Source organism: Bombus vosnesenskii, unplaced genomic scaffold (genome assembly GCF_011952255.1).
Source record: "Bombus vosnesenskii isolate JDL3184/JDL3185 unplaced genomic scaffold, Bvos_JDL3184-5_v1.1 scf7180000013273, whole genome shotgun sequence".
In the NCBI taxonomy this organism is placed as follows: Eukaryota; Metazoa; Arthropoda; class Insecta; order Hymenoptera; family Apidae; genus Bombus; species Bombus vosnesenskii.
In genome coordinates this window covers 4,691,820-4,719,261 of record NW_022882931.1, presented here as the reverse complement: position 1 = coordinate 4,719,261, position 27,442 = coordinate 4,691,820, and the positions used below count along the sequence as shown (strand labels likewise).

The following is a 27,442-nucleotide window of genomic DNA, read 5'->3' as shown; positions in this document are numbered from 1 at the left end:
TTTGTGTACCCTTGTTTTTGCATTTGTTGACTGCTCGGATATCTTTTTTATATGTTCGAACCTTCAGGATACCCTCTTTTGAAGGGCTGTTCCGCTTTTTCTACGTCTATGATGTTCATTTTCGTATTCTCGTTATTATTCACAATCTACGAAATAAACATTGGCACGAGAATAAACTATAGCGTACTAGACTCGATTCACGGGAACATGTACACGTTCTTACATGAGGTCGTAATCTTGATGATGTATTTGTTAATTGGCGCTCGAATATCGTTGATCGAATATCGGTCAAAGACCAGCTCGATATTTTCGACAAAGGATTTCTGAGATTCATCTAAAGCGATTCGGGCTTAGGACATTTTATGTTTCTTATTTTTCGCCATCCATATACTAGACTGTTTTAAACACATTATTTTCCTGACTCTGCGGAATCTTATCAATATGTACATATTGATGGTCAACTCATCGATGGACACGTTCTACACTACTGCATGTGCATTTTGAAAGCTTGCTTTAATAAAATCGACGAATGTATACAATAACTGAAACAGCTTTCACTGAATGATGATATACAGATGCACACGTATGTGCGTCATAGACAGCTAAGTCCATTGTTGGTGATGAAACTGAAGAATTTAGAGGAAAAACATTTGGAAATCAGTGGTGGGATGGAATTGTTGAACCATACGTTTGTGACAGTCACAGCTATCACAACGTTCACCGTGGTCACTTTCGTTATATATTTCTATATAATACATTCATAGCACGAATTTCCTGTGAATATCAAGTTCTGGTTCAAAGACTATGTTACACCAGCCGCGTTCTACTCTATCAAGTTTGGGATGATGATTTGGGCGTGTGAATCGAGCGAAGAAAATGAAGACGACGCTTTAGGATGTCGCCAGTGCTACAAACGATCCATTCGTGAAACGCGAGGTAACAATTTAATTATAGTAATACTATTATTATTAAACTGCGAAAATTTAAAGGCGCAAAGACGTCCAGAATGTGGCTGTGTAATGTACAGAAATATATAAACTTATCAAAATATAATTAATATAATTAATTGTATTTTTAAAAGTATGAATTTATAATCTAATTATTGCAGTCATTAAAATCCATTGCAATTGAATCGTTAAAGAATCGTTACAAGTTATTAAAAGAAAAGTACGTGTTAAATATTTTCTGATTGTTACATTAACCATGAAATTGCTGGTGGGGCTTTTTTCTCTGCAATTCGTGCACAGAACAATCATATTTTCAGCGCAAACATTCGACATGAATTCATAATTTTTGACAAAGGTAAGATGGAAATCATTTCATGAAATTTCCATAATCTGTTAATTTATTAACTTTTTCGCGTTCGATACTGCGTTTACTTTAAGCATTACCTATGAAAACAGCAATTGCTTTGGGTAAATTGGTTCTGATTTTAATACATTTTGTTTCTTTTATAAAACCATCAGAAAATAAGTATTTCTGTTAGTAATAAAGAAAAAGAATTTTTTTTCCTATTCCCAAGAAAATTCAATCGGGAAAGAGTTAACTTGTCCCTGAAAGTGTTAATTTAGCACTATTGTGACTCTAATGTGTATTTTTGTAAGTCATCGAAGGTATCACAATATTCATGTTGACTCTGTTTCAATTTTTATTATACTACGTTGTATGCATTCTTCATTCTCACTGAGAGCGAGATCCTTTATGTGACGTGATTCTGTCGGACACATGTGTTCTTTATTGATTCTTTACTAGCGTTCTGAAAGGCAAACTATGATAGAGATAATAGAGCACTATATCTAGGAGCAACACTGAGTACAGGAAACTGATAAAATAATCGACGCATACGGCAATGACGTCAAGCAATACGTTGAATGAAGTGAGAAACATATTATAGTGTATAACTCTGACGCGAATGTTCCCACTTTCGTCGTATCTTTCGAAAATGATATATATGTTATTGTGACACAATTTGACTCAATATGTTATTATGAGTCAGTACTAATTATCATCATCTAAGTTATGCAACAACTATAGAAATTAGACAATGGCCAAAATAATTTATTTGCTGCTAAATATTCTAATAAAATTTCTGTTTGAAGATATTGTTAATTTCGGTCAAGTATTTTCAATAAAACACGAAGTAAGAGGTAAAATCATTAAATAGTACATGATGAACTAATATCACCTGATCGTATCGATCAGTTTCAATTAAGATAATGTTGTTACTTCTATATTCCCTGTAAGTCTTTAATATTATGAAACCCTTTTCGTTAATGGATTGCACTATTCTTTTGTTTTAGATGCTCGAATTAGATCGCATAGAAATGATTAAATTTCATTACTGTTCGACAAACCATAGCATACAGACTTCTTACAGTGAGGGATGTGCTTCTTCGTGTGACAGTACAAAGCACAGTCTCAAAGGTGAACTTAGCCTTCGTACAAAAAGTAAAGTTTCATTTATTTCATGAGGACTAAATCGTACGTAAAAATTACTAAAAATTACATTGTCCTAATTCAGGTGTTTAAAATGTTTAATCGACCGCAGAAACCTGAACAAAGAACAAATGAAAAACTTAAATCATCGTCGTCATATTTCGGGAGTTACACATCTTTAATAAGTCCCAGTGCCGCCTTCAACCGTTTAATGGGATTTTTACCATACAAACTCGAATCATCGAAATTTGTATATTCGAAATCATACTTTGTTTTCTCTACAATTTCCATCATTATTTACTTGATCTGCGTAATTCTTTCTCTGTACCAAACCAACTTTTCTCCTATGAAATTTATAGAACTTGTACATAAATTGCAATTTGCTCTGATATTTCTTTGTGGGCCTGTGATTTTCATCTCGGCTTATACCAAAAATCAATCAATGATCCGAGCGATCGATGGCATCTCGAAAGTTTCTCGTATACTGTCTTCAGAAACTTGTCATAAAGTGGTTAAAAAGATTCTTATAAAAGATATCTTAATTCTGTTACCACTAATGTGCTGCATTCCATACAACTTATTCTATGTACCTTATATTTTTTGTTACACTTATTGGCATACTTTCATCGGTGCTATAGCATTAACTAGCTTGTACACGAACAACGTATGCGTGCTAAATGCCTGTTTTAAATACATAAACGATTCTTTAGAGCAAGTGAAGGAAATTCTAGTCAATGATGAGCCTCATCTACTCAGAAGAGTCTATCATATGCAGAAGAATCCTATATTGTTGACGAAGTTGAGGACTCTTAAAAAGCAACATCTAGAGATGAGCGAAGTCGTTGAGCTACTGAATAACACGTGTAGCATACAGATCGAAGCCATATTAATAATAATGTTCATCTTCATTATATTCACTATGTACAATTATTTATCCATGCACAAAGAAATGGGCCAGATGAAATTGCTGACTCTTATTCTAGGCCTCGCGATTTATTACATCGCACATGTAATTATCACAGTTTCGATCGTTGAAATTACCAGGGTTCAAATGCAGAAAACTGGCCGCAACATTCATCGAATTCTTGTACATACTTTCGACGAGCAGGTGACGACGGAGGTAAGATGAGACGATTATTTTACTATCGATGATTTATGTTGGAAATATAGAAGAAATATATTGAAATTGTAATCAATGTACGTGATTCTAGTTGGAGTTGTTCTCGTTGCAAGTGCTGCAAAAGGGTAACACATTCGTGATGAATGGACTCGTAATAGATGCAACCCTTTTGACAAAGGTAATAAGAGATTGGATCAAAAGAAATGAAGTATTTTTATCGACACTTGTTACAGATGGCGTGCGGCATTACCACTTTTTTGTTAATATTAGTGCAGTTCTTACTCGTCGAGTCTTGTTGATGAGAAGCTTCAATTAGTAAAACTTCTGTCTTACTTCTTTCGCAATGAAGTCACATATTTAATCAAGTTAAAAGCATTTTTATTGCACGATGAAATAGCAATCCACATTATTTATTTACACACACATTTCATTATCGAACTGCATTTTTACATGCTTTGATGTGTAAGTTTCATTAGCCAAAGTGTCTCTGTATTAAAAACGATAGTCGTTTGTGAGAAATTGTAGTCTACGTACATTCATGACCAAGTTCTTTTATTAATTTCGAATTTGTTAATGATGTTAAAAATTATGGGTATAATCGAGGAACTAAAGAAACGTAGAACATGGAAGTTATTGAGAGCAACAGATTTCGAATCGTTGATGTATCCTTGTTTTTTCATCTTCTGGCTACTCGGATATTTTCCTTATAAGTACGAACATCAAGTATACTCACTTTCGAAGAGCCGTTTCGCTTTTTCTACGTCTATGATGTTCATTTTCGTATGTTCGTTAATGATCACAATCTATGAAATAAATATTGGCATGAAAATAAACAAGAGTATACCAGAGTCGATTCATGTGAACATGTACTTGTTCTTAGATGGATTCGTGATCGTGGTGATGTATTTGTTAACTGATGCTCGATTATTAGTGATTCAAAATCTGTCAAGAACTAGTTGCATACTGTCTACAAAGGATTTCAAAGATTTGTCTAAAGTGATTCACACGAAGGACGTATTATGTTTTCTATTTCTCGGCATCCATATACCAAACTGTTTTAAACACAGTATTTTCCTGACTTTGCTGAATTTTATGGGCATGTACATAATGATGGCCAATCTTTCAATAGACATGCTCTACATAAATTGCACATGCATTTTAAAAGACTGCTTTAAGAAAATGGATGAATCTATACGACAGCTGAAGAAGCTTCGAATGAATAATGATATATGGATGCAGACGTTTGTGCATCATAGACAGCTAAGTCCATTATTGGTGGTGGAACTGAAGAATTTGGAGGAGAAACACTTGGAAATCAGCGATGGATTGGAATTGCTGAACAATATGTTTATGATACGTGTCATAATCGCAGCTATTACGACCTTCAGCGTGGTCACTTTTGATATATATTTCTATATAATTTCTTTATACAGCGGATTTCCTGCAAACAGCAAGTTCTGGTACAAACCGTATGTCACGCCAGCCGCTTTCTATTTTATCAAGTTTTGGGTGATGATTTGGGCATGTGAAACAGCGACGAATCGAGCGAGAAAAATGAAGACGACACTTTGGGATGTTTTCAGTGCTACTAACGATCCATTCGTGAAACGCGAGGTAACAATTTAACTATAGTAATACTATTATTATTAAACTGCGAAAATTCAAAGACGCAAAGATGTTCAGAATGCAGATGTGTAATGTACAGAAATATATAAACTTATTAAAATATAATCAATAGAATATGGTCATCCTATCTCATTAATTGTATTTAAAAAGGTATAAATTTACAGTCAAATTATTGTAGCCATGGTCCGAATAAAATCGTTACGTGATCTTTGGAAAAAATATGTATGTATGAATACGAAATACGTTCCAATATTACATTAATTATGAAATTGCAGGTGGAGCTTTTTTCTCTGCAAATAATGCACACGACAAACATATTCACAGCAAAGACATTCGATATGAATTCGTCATTTTTGGCAAAGGTAGTACGAACACTATTCATGAAGTTTCTACAGTCGATTGATTTATTAACTCTTTCGCGTTCGGTGCTGCAGTTACTTTAACCATTATCCGTTAAAACATTTGCTTTGGGTGAAACTGGTTCTGATCTTAGTACATTTTGTCTTTTTTCTAAAACCATCAGAAAATGTATATTATTATTATTACTAGAAATTTCTGTCAGTAATAACGAGTGATAAAAAATAATTAGATACAAGATAATTGGTGGTAGAAGACAATCTTTTTGCGGAAACCCAAAGAAATTCTATCTTGGACGTGTCAACTCGTTCTCGAAAGAGTTAATTTGATATTGTTAAGATATTGTTAATTCTCTGACAATAATGTGTATTTTTGTAGATCGTCGGAGGTATCATAATGTACATCTTGATCCTGTTTCAATTTTTATTAAACTACGTTGTGTGCACTTTTCATATGTAATGAAAGTTAGATCTTTGAAGTGACGTGATTCTGTAGGCGCATGTGTTCTTTATTGATTCTTTGGCTGTCTTCTGTGGGACCATACGCTGTTTCCATGCGCGGACACCTGTAATGATTCTGCATTCGCTTGGTTATTTATAAATGGTAAAGCGTGTGTATAAGTGTGATCACTAAATGACAGGATTTAAGCGAGCTCAGTAATTACATATCGCGAAATAATCTTACAACGCTTTCTTTTAATTTATGATAATAGGGTATTCTACTCTTATTACTGAATGGTACCGTCATATGGTAACATTGAAATTTCAATGTCTAGAGATTTGATTAAAATTTTTATAAAAGTGATTCGATAGTTTAATATTTTAGATACTTTCCATGTTGGTCAGTTACCACAGTTAACATTTAACAAATTTTGAAAATATATTTCCTCTGGTTTAGTGTAACACAATTATGTAATATAGTTACATATCTAAATTTATGTGAAATGGAATTATAATTTAGTTGCGATAATTATCAAATAAGTACAAGTATATTTTTAAAATACTATTGTAGTATCGTGGACAAATGGCCTAAGAAATATCGGGTGAAACTTCAATGGGCCTTATTGTGCTGTCGATCCTTCAGTCAAATAGTTACGCCGGAACATGGCCTACGTGATCGTTACCGGGGGGTCGTTACCTAAAGAGTTGAGTTGTGAGGAGACAAGTTATGAGTTGGGAGTCGATTTGTGATGAGTCGAGAGTTGAGTTGCCAAGTTGCTATGAGTTGTAAACTATTAGTTGTGAGTTGTGAATTAACTATTTAGTTGTCTTAGTTATAGCACATTACTGTATTTAGTTCACGTTAAATAACCATCGTTTCCTGTTTAATCCATTGTAAATAGATCTATCGATCAATTAACTTATCATATAGGATAGAAATCATTGGAAACCCCAATTTCTATTATTTCTAAATAGATAAAAAATCCTATACTATTTTCTTTTAATTTTTTACGTGATCAGATTTCTCATTCAGTAATACCTAATTTAAAAAATAAGAAATTTCGTTTTACACGTTCTTCAAGTCCTTCCTTTATGTACTCTAAAATGACATAATTTCAATTTTAAGATGGATATATGATAGATAGATAATCCTATCGTGATAGAAGTGTCGTTATTTATTTCCAAACTCGATCTCAATGAGTCTGAAGAATGGAAATGCTGTGCGTAATCACCGTGAAGACGATAAAAATGTTCTAGGCTTATGTATTAAAACACCAACGATACCACCAGCTTAAGGGATAAATACCGCACTCAATTTAAATGTTTCTGGATTTATCTTCGTCGACGCGCTGTTAACAATGAACTGTTTAACGGCGATGATTGATATTGTTCTATAGATAAACAGGATCGCGAATACAAACCTTGTTGGTCTTTCGTTACGACGTAATTTATCGACTTTAAACTCGTTTATTATCGCAGCAATAGAATTAACAACAGTAAGTAGTTTACGATAAACGATCATATAGCTTGTGGAAATTGCGACCGTTTTTCTTTTATCTTTCGTAGCTTGTCATGGAAATAAATTACATGTAAGCTACGTATGTGTTTAGTTGTTTTTTACTTTGCACATATGGTGAAATATCTTGTTTACGTGGCTGAGGTTCATGGTAATGAACCAACAATTTTGATCATTAGAAAAATAAGGCACGATTGTCAAGCGCGATCACTCGAAGTAGAAATGCCAGTTTCATTAGATACATTATGGGGTGGAGTCGAGTCAATCTATTCTCTTCAAGGTTAATGTTGCGGCAAGAGATAATACGCGGAGGTAGTAAGAGATACTTTCAACTAAATACTATCACGTATGATATTCATATCGTGAAATGTTCGAACGATGACAATTTCATTGATATTGTTATTCCACAGAGGAGTTTGAATATTTAGTTATATGAATTCACGCGTCTATTTCGATACATAATTCGATACGTAAAATAATATTAAATCTACCAACGGTGGATATTTGTATTACTTCTTATCATAAGATTAGAGATTTTTCTTTTGTAATATGCACACCACGATATATGGTCTCGTCACGATTCAAATATCTAGAAGTCTTCTTTGTTTTTAACGATGTAACAAATGTTTGATAGATAGTAACGGAAGCTTGAAACTATGGAATTACGGTATAGTCGTACGCTTTTTTATACTGAAGGTTATTTTAAAGTAATTTTAGCGCTCATTACGAGATGTAATAACAAAAAACACATGCTTTCGTACTAAAACATATTAATCATGTTGAAAAATTCAAACTTAATGGTCTTAACAGAAAATTGTTCATAAACAACTTAGTTTAATAGTCGTAATAAGTCGTTGATCCTTATTTTTTTAAGATCGATATCTTAAATATTTGTTGTATTACGAGGCGCACAGGATTTCTAGCAAAGAGATAAATTATGGACCTGTATAGGAAGATTTAATACGATATTATATTTTCCAACAAATTATTAAATACTTACTCGTATTAGACACTTTTTTATCTTTTTAATGGTGAAACAGATACGTATCGTAAAAACGAAGAATTAATTTATCTCATATGTTTTCAATCGGAGCAACGCTGTCTCTGCCCTTTCACTCAGACCGAACAACAAAAGCTGCGTCAACAATCTGTGACGACTTTCAAATGTACCATTTCATTTCACACGTTGCAAAGGAGAAGTGCAAAAAAAGACTTTCTCTTCATTTATCATTTATTTTCTTCGATCAGAACGAGAATTATTGTACGAGGCAAAGTAAACATTTTTACTCATTGATAACTGTTCGATGCTCTTTGCCAATTGCTCCCTAGTAAGATGACAATTTAATTTTTCTGACGCATTAGATTGTACATGAAATGTCGTTTCTTTAAATAAAAATATAGCCGAAAATAGTTTCCTTAAAGCGTCATATTGTATATGCAATCAAAGTAATTTCCATATGATTCAACAACGGACTTTCCCAATGAGCTTCATTATTCTGCATTTATAAGAATTATCGTTTCTAGAATTTAAATACAGTTCCTTTTTAAAACAGTTGATTTAATATTAGCGTTAGAACATTTCCTATGTGGAATAACGCCAAATACTAAATTTAGATTTTCATTAAATTCATGGCAAATTTTCCAAATTTAAGCTTACGCAAAGAACGATACGAATATCCTGATTATCGATTGTTATCGATAATCGGCTGTTGCCAATAACGAGCTTTTGATATTTGCGTTATAGATGTGTTTAATACTCGATACATATACGCGATTAAAAACCAAATGTCTTCTTCTTTTAATATAGTCAATCGTTAACAAGAAAACAAGACAAAATCAATGGTATTGATTGAAATATAAATTTCAGAGAAATTACAGTTCGTATAAAACTCAATACCATTGTTAATAATATTTTCGAAAGTCACGTGTCACCATCGTGGTTCTTCGGGAATAAAGTTGACGAGAATGAGAAGATATCGGGTAAGGGCGGCACGTCTCCGCGGAGTTGAACCCCTGTTAAGCCAATCAGACTTTTAATCGGTGCAGCTACTTTGTTTTGTCTAATTCTGGCGGTAAACAGGCGGCCGATTTGTCGTGTAGACGATCACGCGACTGCGCGAGACATCGCGCGCTCCCAGACGCCGTAGCGTTGTTAGTTATTACTATGTGACCGATACGCAGTTGTTCAGTGTTGCGCCAACAGCCGCGCGGTAAGTGTGCGTGTAAGGTGTTGTTGGTCTGATCGATATATCGAGTCTTGTTCTTTCTATCAGTTAACCGGACAAGTGACAAGTTCGACGCGATTCGACAAAAACTTCGTTGTTATATATGAAATTACGCGTTTTAAGGGTTGCTGCCCGACGATCGAGTTCTTTCGTGTGTATCGTAATTTCTCGAGGAAAAAATTTGAATGGAATTTGGATGGAAGGACATCGGTCGAAGACGATAGAGAGCGAGGAGAGTTTTATGTAATAAGTGTTGGACTAGAAAAAAATAGTGACCGGCATCGAACGCTAGAGCGATTAGATAAAACACAAGCAGAAAAGCTGCAACATGGTGGTGTATAAAATTCCATAGGACACTGACAGTTGGAAATTCGACGTTTCATTGATACGTGATACGTTATACGTTTAACGATGCGTTCTGTTTGCACGCTGCGAATAAAGCTATAGGTGTATACGACTATATGTATATAGCGGTATTCCGCGCGCCTTTATACGGTACGATGTGTTCTTAGCTGCTTGATGGGTTTCCTCGGGCGAGAATAAGTCGAGGACGAGCGAAGGAATTATACTAGCTTCGTTTCTACGTGATGAAGTAAGTAGCACACATTTTACGATTTGATTCGCTTAACGTGCAATGGCGTTTAACGCGTGATCGTACAGGGGAAAATATCGACGCCATAGACAAGTTTCATATGGAAACGGAATACGCGACAATAGATTTCAGCGAATAAAAAACGATTTTGTATTTATAGAACGACACTTTGGACTCGCTGTTCGAACTGGGAAGAGTTAACGAGAATTTATGGCCCTCGAAGATTAGACTATTAGACAGACAGACAGACTGTGCTTAGTTATCAAACGATTCTCTTCGTTCAGTTTCATCCACGTTTGACGTACGTTCTAGTTACGCAAAGAATACATGTCGTAGTAATTGCATCCGTTCTTCTATGCATCTGTTGATTCATAAACAGAGCAAGTTCAGGTCCGGTAGATTGCAAAACAATACGTTATCGAGTCATAAATTGCCCTCGTTTCGCAGATGATCGATAAGATTTCGCATCAACAACGCCGATTAACAATGCATGGCGGCTTATTTGTTCCATGGTTCAGACAAAAATGTTTTCCAAGTTAGTCTGTGTGTCGTCTGTATCTCGAGAGTAAATATTTTCGTTCGATAGCCGTTACGCGTAGTATTCACGGAATATATCAACGTTCCCAACCGTTCCTTCCTTTTCTCGTTGCCCTACCTGTACATACATTCGATAGAACTCCAGCTTTGTTCACATTAGTTACGTTACCTGAATCCAATTAATTTGGAATTTTTTCTTACCAACGTGAACTTGATACTATTCACCGCTCTTAATTATTACAAATTCCGACGTGAAGTCTTTATGAGTCACGTCACTCAATAACGAGCAATTTGAAATACTTTGTTTATATGAATCTGTTGTTGTACTTGAAATATGTTTTCAAGTTGCAAACAAAATTGAGCTTCTTTCAATTATTTCTTAAATTGAAAGAGACAATGATTGATAAGCAATGTAACGTTATCTCCAGTTCTTTATTTGTTGATTCTTCTAAATTATCAATTATACCTCACACAATATTTTGCTAGGTTTCTAATTAACGTAATAATTAAGTTGCGAATACTTTTGCAAATTTTTATGAAGATAGAACAGTAAATGGAACATAGGTAGAAAATTTGTTTACTTACTAAACATTATAAGAGGTATTGTAGTTTAGATATTTTACACATTTTCCTATCTTTAAATTTTCCATAAATGCATAAAAATCCGTGAACTAATAAATATAAAATTTCACGCATTTATCTTCGATGTGATTTTGCATCCACTTGAATTCGATAAAGTTAAATTTGAAATTGAAATACTCGAGTACAAGCAAATTAAATAATCTGAACAAAGCTTAAGCCGAATTCTCATCTAAATTCATATCGTCTATGAGAAAAACACAATGAAGTTTCCGTTTCTCACGAAACCATGCGTGGAAAAAGAACAAGGAAAAAGAACGTGAGAACTTTGGAATGTCAAATAACCAACTAACCGAAGAGGAAGGAGAAAAGAGGAAAGAACTATGGCGTAGAGCGTGGAAGATCGTTTCACGGTAACACTTTCACATGGCGTTCGCTGACCACGACTAACCGTAAAAATAATCCGGATTCGAATCGTTGGTTCACGATTTCCTGGCGGGGAATGCGGTCTCGCCGTGTTGTGAATAAAATTCAATACTCTCTTCGTCTGAAAATCACTTACTTTTTCTTGCCTTCTATTATGGCCTTGCCACGACTATGTCCCCTCTCTCTTTCCTACATTTCTTGGCCGTCTCTCCGGCTAGAATCGGCCGACCTTGCCTACGATAGTCATTGTCACGGTGTTCTATTAGATGCGAGAAAACTTTTGCAACAGTGCGGTGAATGATTTGCAAAAAACTTGTTTACTCGTGGCAGGCAGACACATAGTTCGCCGTGTCCCCGCGATTCTAGCGGGTCAAAAGTCGAAGGCAGCACGTGCAAGTCCAATTAGTACGTCTACCGTACGGTTCTTAAATCCATCAAGTTCAAGTTCAATCTAGTAATATTATTTTGTCATCAACAGACACTTATCTATATAAACGTATACATCTGCACGTACTATTCGAATATGTTTTACACCTATCGTAATATAATTTAAAGCAATGTTTTAATAACATAACCTATACCACGTGTAAGACTTATAATTATTATGTAACGATTAATTTTGCATCTATACTACGTGCAAACAAGAAAATATATACTTATTAATATTTCCTATGTAGGATGGCAAAAGTTATAATTCGTCAAATTTTAAAAGTTGTATTTTCCAATAAGTAATGAAATTTTAGGATGGGCTCAATTCTTACTGTGTCGGAGGTTCTTCTTCCTTAGTTACAATTTTTAACGTTATTAGCAATCGACGCAATTAAATGTAATCTGTACTATAGATATATCACATACCATATTTGTGAAGCTTTGATGCATAGAAAAGTTACAGCTTATAGTTGTCATGATGATTTTGATATTAATACAGCGTTGTGATTCTTTTTGTCACTTGCTTTATTAGAAGGACTTATAACGACGAATTATTTCATAAGACATATTTTCTCGATTACTATTTATGTTCTATCGAAAAAATGTTTAAATCATAACACAAGTTTTAAAAGCATAAGAACAGCAAGAATGTTAAACGAATACTGTTCTATCTGCGAGAGATTAGAGATCTCTTAATCTGATTGTTTATTTCTGTGCCCTCTTGACTCTGTTATTCACCTATTTGTTGATTTGTTTATTTCTAACATACTAGCGTTGAACAGGCACAGTTTATCTCCAACATAGGACTCAATATTTTATCAGAGTTTTAACCCCATAGAATTACGATCAGGCCTACTGTACGTCGTCTTATTTATTATATACTAGTGTCTCGTTAATTAACAATTGTTAACGAAACTTGCAAATTATGAATACCTATTAATAAATTTTCTTCTATAACAAGTATGGTAATAAAAGCCCCATGCTACAAGAGAATTATTTAAAGTACAAGTCGGGTAAAACAATTAATGTAAAGCAAAACAAATCTTTATCTATATATATATATATATATATATATATATATATATATACATGACAAAAGATTGTTCAAATCGTAAAAATGCGCCACCTAAATATATCACTATGAAGAATCACTGAATTTGTCGTTTTCGTCATAATATATATGTAATAATAATTATCGTACTGATAAAAATTAATCCAAAATGGTGTAAATTACTTGTTTCCACTCTCGAAACTATCGTCAACTATCCTATTAAAATCTTTATCACAGAAACTGAAAAATCATTTTCACTACTCGTGGATCTTGGGAAAAGTTTGCTAGTTATTGTTTTTCGTTCATTCCAGTTAACCCAATATCGCGGAAACTGGTTAGGTAAGATTTGTTCTAACGATATTTCACTCGAGTTATGTAACAAACTTCGTAATATTTACAAACGCGATTGTAAGAGTCGTGTCACGAGCGTGCTTCGTACTGTCGTGAAACGTGATCCTTGTATTTTACCATGTTTTGGATAATTTTCCTATCAAACATCGATTTTATTATTGCACAATCGAAACAAATGAAAATCCTTTCGAATCATCGACGTAAATCCTTATGGAATCATGTTCAAGTGTTTTGTTTTGATAATAATCTTTGGTAACTATGTTGTACAATGTAGTTTTGCTGGGCGTAGTATCAGCGTGTTTTCATGTTGCCGAGAGGTGTTGCAACACGGGGTACTGATTACGATATCAGCCTGTTCTTGGATCTTTGATGAATCATTTTTCAAAAGAACATAGTTTATGTTTATCCTACAACTAATATTCTTGATCGTGAAAATCATAAATTTTCCTATAGGCACCTAGTTTTCAGAAAAATTAGATATTCTTAACTCTATCGAGGAAAGGGGGATTTCCACGTTTTTTTTTCCTTTTAAAATCCGTTCCACGAAAACGAATCTACATCGACTAGCGATTTCAGGGGAAGTATATACGACATTACGACGACCAAAATGACATTTCTCCCTGAATAATAAACAAGCAACTGTTTCACTTGTACAAGCTGTCTTAGAGTTTCACAGTTGAACTTTGTATCCTATGGGTATAATCAAGCAAAGAATATTATATGAACATAAATCATTTAAAGCTTTATCAATAAGCTACGATAAAGATATATGTAATAAAAAGTTATAATATAAAAATATTTACAAGACACATGATATATTATTCATGAAAGCTTTCTACGAAATTCCAAATGTTTATTTCTATAAGAAACTTGTAGTTTTCCAAGTGCAAGAAGTCATGGTCTTCGTAGTATCACACCGCGAATATAAAATCGAGTGCGTGGAACCTGCGCTATCTGAAAAAGACAAAACCGAAGTGTCTTCTCCTTTTTAGAGGCCTAATTGCTTCGTGAAAATTCTGCCCCAGTAGAAAACCGGTTGCTTTATTTATCGCCATGTTCCATCGATCGAATGGCTGTTACGTCGTAATTGGATTTTCCAGGGAGCTCCTTGTTTCTACGTGCATTTACATAGATTCCTCGATCCACGACCGCCTTGTCATCTGTTATCTCGTTTGTTGCGCGATTCATGTGGCAACGAATCTTTCCATGTGCAAGAGATTCGAATATCACGCCGATTGCCGCCTGTTTAGATGCTGTAGGTCCATCATCCAGGTCTATATAAAAATCATCCAGGTTCTATGTCGATAGATCGGTTATTACGTTCGACTTGGTTTCGTTCAGTGTAGGAGGTTCGTTGCTATTTTTGTAAGCGACTCGAGATGACGACTTTCTCGAACGAGTTATCCACTGTGCCCTCTTTCGCGACGTTCAGTGACTCACCAGCCGATGACGATGACGCTAACTATGACGATGCTATTTTTTGACGTGGATGCTGTTCCCAGCCAAGGAAGAGCGACAAAGAAAGAGCGATAGCTTCCGTGACCGGATGTGAATCGAGAATATTTTACGTGATTGCTTAGAGGCGCCAAGGCAATGTACGTCTTACGATCGAATTCTAAATGGATAGGTTTTCTGAGAAACGATGAATTGATACCGTAGGTGGTTCACGAAGAGGAATTTTCTTGTTTTATGCATTCCAGTGGAATCTCATTTTCTGGAATGATATTGTGCAATATGTATTGACTTGGATAGATTTCCCCGAAACCACAAAATTATAGGGAAAAGATGAACAGCGAATCGTGATACATATTGAATTAACATCTATTTATTGGAATACGCATTTAGTTGGATTTGGAACCAGCTATATCGATAAATAGATAGACGATAAAATAGATTTTGATCGAGAGAGCCTTAGCGAAGAATCCTACATTGTGAGAATCGAAAATATAAAATATGAAAGTATAATTCGTAGTAAGATAAGAAATCTTTTTATTTGAACGAGAGTCGCGTGACAATTAGTTCATATAATAATAGTCCGTTTCTGCTACCTGTGAATTTTTAACTCCTCGAATTCCATTGTAAAGCGATAGATTCTCTGTTAGGATTAACCGAGAAACTAAATACAAATTAAATTAAATACCTACGTATGTTGATAAAAATTAACAAATCTGCAGAAGATGGATTGGAACAACCTCGCATCGGATTTGCGAATAGTCGCAAAAAAATAGATGACGTTCCATTGTGGAACGCGTAACTGATTACGTAAGCGGCGAATTTATTCCACGCTTTCACTGATCCGAAAACGTTTTCGAAGCCATTGAAATATAGAGGCAACGCGTTTCAAACCGCGATCGAGACTACGTTAATTCCTCGTAATGGTTGAGCAATGATAGTCGGAAAATTTATGAAGTGGCTGTTATGGTTTGCTAGTTGGCGTGCATAGATAAATAGAACATTGCCAGTATGCGTGCTTTTTATCTGGATTAGCAAAGAGAGCGGTAAGGAAAAGTGCAAGTCACTTTTTTCAGAGCGTTTCCAAGAAAACTACTTCCAGCGATCGATATGTCAAAGCTAAAAGTTTTTATTACATGTGTAAACAATCTGATAGAGCTATAAAAGAACGCGTAAAATAGACAACTGAGACACGAACGAATTGCTCTTGATAGAGAGTGGATCACGGTGGCTGACGAAACTAGTGGAAAGAGGCGCGTCATCGTCAAACGCAGTTTCTTGTTATCTGTAGGTCCAAATCACGTTATCTCTTTTCGACATTCGACCACCTTTGTAGCTCATAGTTTTACGAAATTACAAAGAAATAGTTCGATATTGAAATCCATACAGGGAAGATACGATGAACTCATTTTTATCGACCTTCTGGCTTTTATATCATTTGCTGACTAAAAAAAAAGAATTTTAATATGAAATAGTTAAAAGAGAAAGTAATTATCTGCGAAATAAGTGGTAAATTAAAAATGTTTTGTAAGAAACGAATGTCATTAATTTAATTGTCACGTTTAACTTAATTAACAGCGATCTGCATAGCTAATGTTATTAATGTTCTTTAAATTTTTAGAACGGTGATAAAAACACGTATTTAATAGTTTTTGCATGGAATTGATGGACAATATATTGAATCTAGAAACACCTCTACTATGAAACATGGAAACTGTGATCTATCATGTTATACGTGGTTCTAAATCCTGCAAAACCAAATCTTCAAATTTCTGTCTTAATGTCGTAATTTTTTTTATTAAAGACATTTGTGTATAGAATTTGTAACTCACTTGCTAATATATACATGGTAGAAAAGTTAAATGTTTCATCACATCATTCGCGCAGTGCAACGTATTTCTGAATCATTGCATGCGGATGAATGATACCTGTATCGCTAACACGTCCAAAATTATGTTATTTCAATAAGAGATAAATTGTGCCGATCCAAATATGTTGGACGTATACGTAGTACAGATATATCTGACCTTTCGAAATACGCGTAGTCTTCCTATAAAAGCGTATTATAATTACAGAATTAACGAATTCAAGATCACTGACCTCTCATGTGTATGTAATACCAATTAATATAACCAATGGCACAGCGGGTGCTTCTAGAATTTGTTCGATGCTTCATATTGCGCATTCACACGAAGAGGTATTTACCTCGGTGAAAACAAATTTATAAAGCTCCAATACACCGTCACTCATAATAACGTCCATAACAGTTGAGAAGTTAATATAAAAAAATGTACCAAAACAGTAGATTAGATTATAGCACGACTAGACCACGAGTCTTGCAAAAAACGGTTGGTAGTTTGCGTCATAAAAGTGTGGCGATCGTAAGTGATTTCTTTTAACCCCTAAATTCCGACACAAACATCGTGATCGATGAAGATGACGTCGTGACGTATATTAACTGGTGCTCACGTCGTTTAAAAACGACGAAAGCGCAAGCTGCGCTTCGATGGTGCAACTGTCCGAGTTGCAGGTCATAGATCCGATTTACATATACGTGTGTAACGTATGTACATACATACATATATATGTATAAATACACAGTATGTATACGTAAAACGGTTTGATTGTGGATGGTCGAAGGCGTACATGAGACGCGTGTCAGGGACGACGCGCACGTTTCCCTTGGCTGATTACGATGCTGAAGAAGCGTACTTTTTATAGCCACGTATCGTTACTATAGTTGTTGCGGAGATTGGTTAGAGTATTCACTAACGTGATCACGCCGATGATCGTTAAATTGACACCGAGACAACCGCAATTATCGTGTCGCTTGACGATTGGTTTTGCGGTTGATTACCAAGGAACCTTACGGAACGATTCTTCGTCTGGGGACGACTGAACGAGGGTGTCTGATGTATATAAACCACGACGAATCTAGTTTGGATCAGTGTATGTCAAGAAGTTCAATAATAAAATGCAAATTTAATGGCAGGAACATAAAGGACATATGGGGTATTTATGTAAGTAGGCTAAGTTTGGGAGAGATGGATCTTTGTCTTGAAAAGATTTCTCAGATTCACGTATTTCTAAAATATCGAGTATTATTATACCTGTCAGTTTGTGGAGATCTCGTTATATAGAAATCTTAGACCGTTATTGTTTTTCGCAGAATCAAATAGGAATCTTGAAATTCTTGTGAATAAAGTAAAGGTCGTGCAATTTGTTATTTGTCGTAGAACAAAGTGGAGATTTCGATTATTTTCCTCGGTAAAAGATAAAGATATTGAAATTTGTTTTCATACTTCGGTTTTGTTTCTTTTGTGACTATAGTTTAGATTTGGCGAGGATCAACGAAGTACTTGAAATCTGTCGTTTTTCTTAGAATCTTGAATAGGAATCTTGAAGTTCCACAGTAAACATCGTATAATTTGTTCTTTTTTTCTGCAGATAAAAGTTGAAATTTCTCAGAATAATCTTGCAACGTGTTTAAAATTAAATTGCACCGTTGTTACGACGATTCTAATCTAGAATTTAAGCGGATAAACACGTTAAAGAATTTATAATTCGTTGTTTTTCTCAGGACAAACTAGAGATCTTGAAACTTGCCACTTTTCTCGGAACGATCTTGCAATATTTCTGTTCAATCTTTTATTGCGTTGCATTTATAAGGATTCCAATATACAGTTTAAGTGGATAACTATGTTACAGATTTTGCAATTCGTTGTTTTTCTCGAGATGAAATAAAGATTTTCTAATTTATCGTCTTCCTCGGAATACAAATGTAACAGTCTCGAATTTTGTTAAACATTTAATTGCATTCTTTCCCAATGATTCTAGTATACTGTAAGAATAGACGAACAAAATAGAAATCTTACGATTCATTGTTTTTCATGCAATTTGTTCAGAATCTAATTACGCTTTTCCCCATACTTGTACGATACATTTCATGAGTATCAAGAATTGAGTAATTTGTACTTTTCTTGACTGAAGTTGAGTACAAAATCACTGTACTACGCGTAAGTAGCTCTAATAAAGTTTATTGTTCAGGATCTAGATACGTCATTATCGATATAAACTTGATAAGTTCGTAGGAGTTCGATATACAGAGGCAGAACGAGTAGTCTCCACACAGATATGTTTTCCTTGAACGTATTTATTTTTCCACTTCGCTAAGAGATGCTTATCAAGGGCAGGAATTTGACACAGTTATAAAAGCCAAGGCTTCCGGATACAATCGGTGTCCTTTTGGAAAACATTCTGGCATTTCACCATCTACTTTTATAATTACGAGGTTATAGTCAAAGGTCGGATGATATCCTAATGAATGTCGCAGCTAGCTGCAATACTGGCAAAAACTAATCACCTCCACTTTTTGTAAATTTCTTAATATCATTATCAGTGTACATAATTAACGTTCAACTTGTTCGTTCTTGGAAACTAATTGTAAATTCTGAAATAAATACAAATAAATAAATATTGTTTCTCACTTATATCATCACTTTTCTCTGCTTTTCAATTTCTGGAGTTTTATTCATTGAATTGTCAGTCGATCGAAGGACTCGTATCAAACTCTCGACCCTTGTCAAATTAATCAGAAGTGAACTTTACGGTATAATGGGATCGATGTTACAAAAACTGATCTACGTTTTGATTTACTGTCGAATGAAAATTAATCGGTTCTATAAAAACAGTCTTTATCATTATGTTCATAACTTCATAATTTCCGTGACATAATTACAGATATACTTACAACGATTGTGCAATTACAATAATACGTTGAATATTTTGCTAAGTGAAGTTGAAATATGTTAACCAAAGATAAAAGATACCACGGTATTTCATTGCTTTATTGCAAAAAGATAAGCATGGACAAAGGTCATTTTTGTTACGTGTCCTTCAACCGAACCTCTGAAAAATTCAACTTCATTTTTTATGAATTACACTTTTGAGTGCACTTCGAAAACTAAGACCGAGTAGCAGTTATATGTACAGAGAAAAATTATTCAGTACGTTAACCTTGATAACGTATTTCGAGCTTAGCAAAATCAGCGAAGTGTCTGTTTTAAATAATTGCCAAAAATTTCTCTTTTGACCTAAATTACAAACGAGTAGCAATGGTTCGCGTCCTTCGTTCAATTTCGACGCAAATACTCGTCTGTACGTACATTGCCGTAGCAGGAGGGCTGTCGTCGTGCTGCGTATCTTCTTCATCTATTTATCCCTCCATGGCTGTGCCACGTGCCGAGATTTCCGCATCGCGTGCCAAATATTTCTCTCGTGGGTTGCGTCACGCACGCTGTTTCAAGAGTGCACAACTGCACATGCTCATAATCGAGCACGTTAGCGTCACAACGGACGTTTACCTCACTGGTTTGTCATTCGTCGATCGAAAGCGTCGTCTTTCCTCTTGCGCGAGCTGATACACGCCGCGCGCGAGCGGAGGCCTTGTACACGTATGCACAAACTAGGTTAATGACCTCCGTCCACCTGCTCTGCAAGAACTGCATTGTCCGTACTTAGCCTTGACACCCTGACGATCGGTCAGCTCGCCTGGCACGCGTGTACACGTGGTCATCAATCCTCAACTATGCACGCGCTCTTTCCAACTATTTTTTTTTTTTTGTCACTTCAATTGTTTTCCAAGGGAATTCGAATGGATGGAATAAAATGGAGTTGAGTAGGAAGAAATAACAGGTTTATTCGAAAAATCAGAAAGTTTTTGGAGCGGAGTCGTAGCGGTTGAAGCGCCTTCTAGGAACGTTTTGCATAATTCAGGAGTTTAGAGGAAAGCTGGTGCATGTGACAATACCTTTAATTTAAGAACGCTGTAGGTATAGTTTAAAAATTATCGATACTAATAAATTCTCATATGTAACTAATAAAATGAATGTTTATAGAATTATTTGAACAACAGAAATCTGGATTACCTATGATCTATAATTTGTAGTCTGCCTGTTCACTAACGTTATTCGTTGATAAATCGCAATAAGGCGGAAGGTATCCAGGTGAAGTAAATTTGTTATACAGGATATTTGAGAAACAAGTGGTTCAATTTTTGTGGGAATTTTGTTCATCGTAAGAATGGAGAATTGTTTAAAGATGCAATTGGAAGTGTTTCTTTTTGAAACTAACTAAATATTCTTGGTTTGTAGAAGAATTTAACGAGAATGTTTGCGAAGTTTGTAGTTATAAATATCGCTATTCCTATCTTTCTGATACAAATAAACAACTGTTTTATGATAATCAGCTGTAAAACCATCGTAAACAAGTATTTTTAATTAAAGTATTTTTACTAGATTCTGTCATAAACAGCTGTTAATAATCTTGAATATATATATTTCCGTATATTTCATTCTAATTGTATGTCGAATAGAATGAGTTTTGAAATTTTGCCTATCTGTTTCTAAAATAACATGTAGATACCATGTTGTCCTTCCTATCTTCCGATGCACAATATAACATGTTTACCGATTAATTAATTTAAGTAAATTAACAAAGTACCAATGATTAATAATTTTAAACTACAATTCCAGGACAGTAATAAAGTAGTAAATTCTAGGACACTTTCGAAATCTCGCTATTCGTTCAGTACATTTTCGATGTTCTGAAAGAAGACTTCCAAAGAGAAACTATTACCTTTCGTTCACCTATTTTTTAAAACTTTCTCTAGAAACGTCGTCTTTGATAAATAATTGGACAATATTTTTATCGAATGCTCATAAAAACCAACGAAGTACCAATGATTACCGGTTTCAAATTCGATTGTACTCCACCTTTCAAATTTCGCAAGTCACTTAACCATTACCCTCGAACGAGAGAAACTATAACTTTTTCACTGGTAATACCCAAGTATCGTATTATCCTAACATTTTTACCAGCAGAAACGAATAGTCAATGTCTTCTAAGTCGGATCGAAGCCACCACTTTGCAGTAGTATTTCTAATTATATTTACACGGTTGAAATTAGCGGCTGGGTGAGTTGGCCGGATTCAAGGATACTTTTCGTAAACTACCGAAAATATCTCTACTACGCATCACCGTAACACCTATGGTGTGTAAACGATGACGCATTCTTCCTTAAACATTCAGAAATTTCAACGATTCACAATTGAAGGGTCTGTTGTTACAATAGAAACGAACGTATTTATTTATCAGATTCCTGGCAATTGCGTAGAACGTAGGAAATTAAGCGACATACACCACGATGAACATAGTACGTTAGTATAGAGTATAGAACCACGTGATGCTGGTATGAATATAAAACTTGTTTACAACAGAGAATTATACTCGCCGCTGCAATTCCGTGGAATCAGTTGCAGTTATTCAGAGAGCCTTGATTAATGCATGCGCGACAATTCTTTTCGCCCGAGGGTCGTGATTACAGTTGACAAATGTGCTGATTAATTAATAAAAATTTTTTTCAAGTCCGTTTTCCTGTGCGACATGTTCGTTATCGATCCGATAGATCAAAAATAGAAATAATTTCTTTGTAACGTTAGCGTACATGAAATGCGAATGATTTGAAATATTTTCTTTGAAAGGAAGAAAGAAGAATTTTTATTAATTATTCTCTTTAATAACGTAATATTCGTTGTTACTTATAATTGCATTTCGCATGTTTCACAATTTGTTTATTCCGTCGCTGTTGAATTTTTCATCCTTGTTATTAAAATAAAGGTGTAAATAAATTGGTAATTTATTTAAAAAAGACATAGTTGCCTCTATTACAAATTTTTCTACCTGACGATTAATGATCAAATTTTGTAACTATCTGCGATTTACGGAAATTTTCGACTAAAGCTGTTCATTGATCGAATAGTCTTCATTTGATTTCTGAACATAGGATACATGAAAGTTTCTGATTCTTTCCAGTCTTCGAGACTTAATATGCTGAAAGAAGTAACGTGATCGGAATTTATTATTGTTTTGAATTCTTGTGCTTCCCTTTTCGTCGACATGTTGCTAAAGAGTTTCGTACGGTGGAATGCAATAACATATTAAGTCAATCGCTGTTTCCTTTTGTGTCGAAATTCCACTCGAACGTATCCTCCTCGTATATTCTACGATGTATTGCAGTTTAAGTTACAGAATCGTTTACTGTCTTATAAATACTAAAAAGAATGTTTCAAATTAAGTATATGCACATATAAATTCTTTGATCTATTAAGAAGAAGCGCAAAGTTTTCCAGTAAGATCTTCGACACTTCTACACTTTTTCTGAAATAGAAAATCAGAAGGACTCGTAAAAGTAGAATTTCAACATTGAATACCTAAATAACTTCGCTGTCGGTTCACAAAGAACGAATGAAACTCTGATAGCGCAGACTAAATATCGAACGCGAGCAAGTTCGGACTAATGCGTTTCAATGCTTGTTGGATACGATGAAATTGTCGATTCGTTAAAAAGTCGTTTATGCATTTATAGAAAATTTAAAGTTGCAAAAATGTAGAAATATCCAAGGTGGGATAATATAATGAATGAGACAACTGAATTTCATTTCCTTATTTATATTCAGAAACATCAGAATTTGCATAAATATCCGCGATCCATTTACGTATTTCGATTCAACATTCCGAAATGTTTGTCGTATTGCAAATCGCATTCGTAAGCGCTCACTGCCTTCTAGCGTTGGTGCGTCAGAGGAAAAAGAACGCATGGCGAAAGGGGGTTAATAATAAAAAGGTTAATAAAGGCATACTAATAATTTACCGAAAAATGAGATAAAGACGCTAGTAATAGTGCAAAAACATCAATTTTATCTCATCTTTATTCGCGTTATCTGTTCGTGCCGCTGGCCCAGATCAATAAATCGAAACGCAACGTGTTCCCCTGCGAACACTTATCTGTGGATACAACAGGCATGTGCACGTTTCAGACGTCTGAGAACACTTGGGACAAAAAGAGACACGTCTGAAACGATATTGTTTCTTTAGTCACGAATAATTTGGAAAGCAGGTTTCTTTCGGTGCAAAATATTATTACAAGGAATTACTGTTACCCTGGACTCAAGAATTTTAATTATAACTTGTTCGAATGGAAGATTTTTCAATTTAGTTAATATCTAATTATTTATATTTAAATTATATTGATATTTCATTTACTTAATATCTTTAAATTTAAGTCTTCCAGTTCAGCGGATTGTAATTCAAATGTCTGAACCCACCGTATCAACAACAGTTTCCAATAATTTAATTACCAAAGTTTATCGATTACCGAAATTCATATTACTAAAGTTTATCGACCACGAAATTCATGAAATGACTTTAACAGCTTCAACAAACAAAATAACGAACATTGACTTATTAGGAAAAATACATACTTTGAAATTCTCAGATCTTAACAACCACGCATCATATCTTTAGGTATTTGTTTTTGTTCCTTTCGCAAAAAATAAATACATATTAATGTACAACATGGCAAGAATTCTCCTAGCTTTTCTTTGTGCTGTATGTTGATATATTTTTTGCCGAAAAATTTCGCGATCGAACGTCGACAATTCCAGAACGTGAACTTTCATGGCTATCAAAATCACGTCTCTCGCAAACACCGGTGGTCAACGGTAAAAAGGTGTTAATTTATGTTTAAATATCGTACGATTTCAAATGCACCCACAAAAACTTGTTTATCGGCTTTGTGGTGTAAAAAACTTGAGAGACGATTACGTCGATCTTCTCTAGAGCCAAAACGTTGATTGCTATTCGAGAAACGGGCGAGAGAATATGTCGAGACAGACGGACAGGCCTTCGACTGTTTTTCACGATCATCGGCCAAGATTTTCGAGTGACCCCATTACTCGCACGGTCTTTTCAGATTCACGGAAGAGGGCAAGGTTAATTGGTCAACGAGTACACGAGCAACTCTGTATCTACTAGAATTTACTAAATCAAATCTAGTAAATGAAATATATATAATATATATAATATAATATTTATTTTTAAATAAATAATAATTTTTATATATAAATTTTTATATATAATATAATATTATTTTTAAATCCTTTCACATTCACGGAAATTAACCCTTTTTTTAGCTTGAACTGTTGCTTTTAAATAACAACAGTATTTCGTTGAATATTAAAAAAATATTAAACATATGAGAATGTAAGAAGTTTTAAATAATCCCAATTGGCATAATAACGAACGTTCAGTGCCACAATATGAATTATAAACGCTATAAACAAGTTATAAACATTGGCTGTCAATTTTTTAAGGAACACACGTTAAATATGTGCACGATATTCCTGTTTATTATCGCTGAAATGGATATGTACTATCGGGCAATTAAATCGAACATTAGTTACGTTAAGGCATCGTTATTATAAAAATATAAATATTCGCTTTTCATTTTCGGTAAGAACCTAGTATTATTTCAAATTTTTCATATTTTTGCGATTAGAATTGGAACATGAAATACGAGAAAGATGAGAATATGCAAAACTCAGGCAACAAATATCCTAGAAAATCAATGAGATAGAGAAGCTGAATGTGAATGTTTTCGCATAAATTGAGTTTTTATTTACTACATTCGAAAAAGAAACGTTAAAGTATTTCTAAAATTTTTATCTACATACGCACGTATATAGATAGTGTTTGCATCTTTATCTATACTTTACAAAATATCATAGAAAACCCTAATATTAAATAATAATTTTATTAAACTGTATACTTTAACTAAACTCAAACTTTATTAAGCAAGATACTCCTCGTTGCAAATCTCTAAAATTTCTATAGAAAAATTACAAATTGACCATTTTGATCTCCTAGTTCCAATACTAAAACAATAACCCCATGAATTAAACTCTGTATTAAATAATAATAGACTGTCTCTCTCCCCCTCCACTTCCGTTTCGAAATCAACGAATTGCACTGTGATTTTCGCAATCCAAATTGGTGCTTCACCTCCCAGGTGATTTCAGTAACAGACCTTCGTCATTATCACCGTCTGTGAATAAAAAGCCGGCCGTTTACTTGACTTTGTGTCGCCTGTCGGAGTCGAATCGATTTATCGGTCTTAACCTTGGCCATTCGACGTCGCGTTCTCGCGTAGAGAGGATAGGAGAGCTGGTAGCGCGTGATCGCGAGAAATGCCGGGATTATTGACAGTGTTCTCGTGTCGTTTAGTCGAAAACTGACTAAGCAAATTTGTGCGCGCGTGTATTTACTGGTACCGGCATCGGGTTCTGGGTCGAATCGATTGACGTAAATCGGGTCAGTTGTAATTGACAGAACGCAAGTTTAGTGATAGAAACGTAATGGATTTATGAGGTATCTATGTAAGTAGGATAATCATAGGAGAGATGGATCTTGTCGTTAAACAACATTTCTCTTTGCTTAAATATTTTAAAAGTACGTACGTAATGAATATCACAATTCGTTCAGCGAACTATCTTTTTTAGGACGTATAGTTGTTATGATAACATGTAATAATATCTTTCTAAACAGCTGTGGAAATAAGTAAATAAAAAAAATATCGGATCGTCGTCTATCTTTCCTTTTTGCTGTACGATAATTTTCATTGAAGTTACGTTGTTTTGTTAAATCGGCTTCTCTCCGTGATATGATTAGGATTATAATTTATCTCTTGAGAACAGCGTAACTATGTATCTCTTCAAGCAATAGAGTAACAATATGTAATTCTCGCAACTGCGCAATCAAATTATTTTTTATTCCCGTCGGAAATTAAAATACCAAAATTTTCTAAAAATTACGTAATATAAATATGAATAATGAGATATTCGTAAAAGTATAGTTTAAAAATTCGCAAGAAGCTTGTAAAAATATGGTCCGAAGTTCACAAAAATTTTGAAGAAGTATAATATAAAATTCGCTGTCGATTACAGACGCACCAACAAAGGCAACACATCGCGCATTTGACAGATGGTCTGAGAAATACTTATCTGGTTCCTCTCCCAATTATGGTCCCTACATTATGTACATACGTGTGGTCGATCATCGATCAAACATGTGCCCATTGCCTCTCTTCATTGAGAAATCGCCGGGACTATTTTCAGGCAGCCCGTGCCGCTATTTATCGTTATCGATTAGCGTACACATACACGTACTTATACCGGGCTGTTAAAGCAAACAAGTGTCATTATGACGTCAATCAACGGCAAGTAACAACGACGGTGGAGCTGTTTCGTGCGTACTTTCATGGATATGATTAAATGTTTATCTATATAACACGAAAATACGCACATGTGCAAGTATTATGCATTTAGGAATAATTGCGTGTCATTACGATGAATTTTAACAACGTGCATGAGTTTGATCTTATGAGGTATTGTTGCTCGATAATGGTAAAC

The 27,442-nt window shown here is 34.5% G+C and overlaps 3 protein-coding genes across 5 annotated transcripts in view; all 3 read left to right on the top strand.

Annotated features, from left to right (window-relative positions):
* Window positions 1–575: 575 nt before the first annotated feature.
* LOC117231743 lies at window positions 576–3,902 on the top strand. Its single transcript, XM_033490445.1, has 5 exons — window positions 576–692; window positions 765–936; window positions 2,360–2,448; window positions 2,522–3,562; window positions 3,648–3,902. Exons 1-5 carry the CDS (start codon window positions 576–578, stop codon window positions 3,870–3,872), a joined length of 1,644 nt encoding a protein of 547 aa, XP_033346336.1. The 3' UTR covers window positions 3,873–3,902.
* A 209-nt stretch (window positions 3,903–4,111) lies between these two features.
* On the top strand, window positions 4,112–6,234 carry LOC117231644. Its single transcript, XM_033490269.1, has 3 exons — window positions 4,112–5,170; window positions 5,458–5,544; window positions 5,918–6,234. Exons 1-3 carry the CDS (start codon window positions 4,130–4,132, stop codon window positions 5,996–5,998), a joined length of 1,209 nt encoding a protein of 402 aa, XP_033346160.1. The 5' UTR covers window positions 4,112–4,129; the 3' UTR covers window positions 5,999–6,234.
* A 3,443-nt stretch (window positions 6,235–9,677) lies between these two features.
* LOC117231557 overlaps window positions 9,678–27,442 on the top strand; it is a 39,324-nt gene continuing 21,559 nt past the window's right edge. For 2 of the 3 annotated variants that reach the window (XM_033490111.1, XM_033490112.1), the window contains exon 1: window positions 9,678–10,312. Coding sequence is in view for 1 of the 3 variants with exons in the window: in XM_033490110.1 (XP_033346001.1) it covers window positions 18,050–18,157 (108 nt within the window). In the remaining 2 variants the exon portion in view is untranslated. Of the gene's footprint in view, window positions 10,313–17,890; window positions 18,158–27,442 lie in introns of those variants that run through there. The other variant, XM_033490110.1, reaches the window with a different exon arrangement.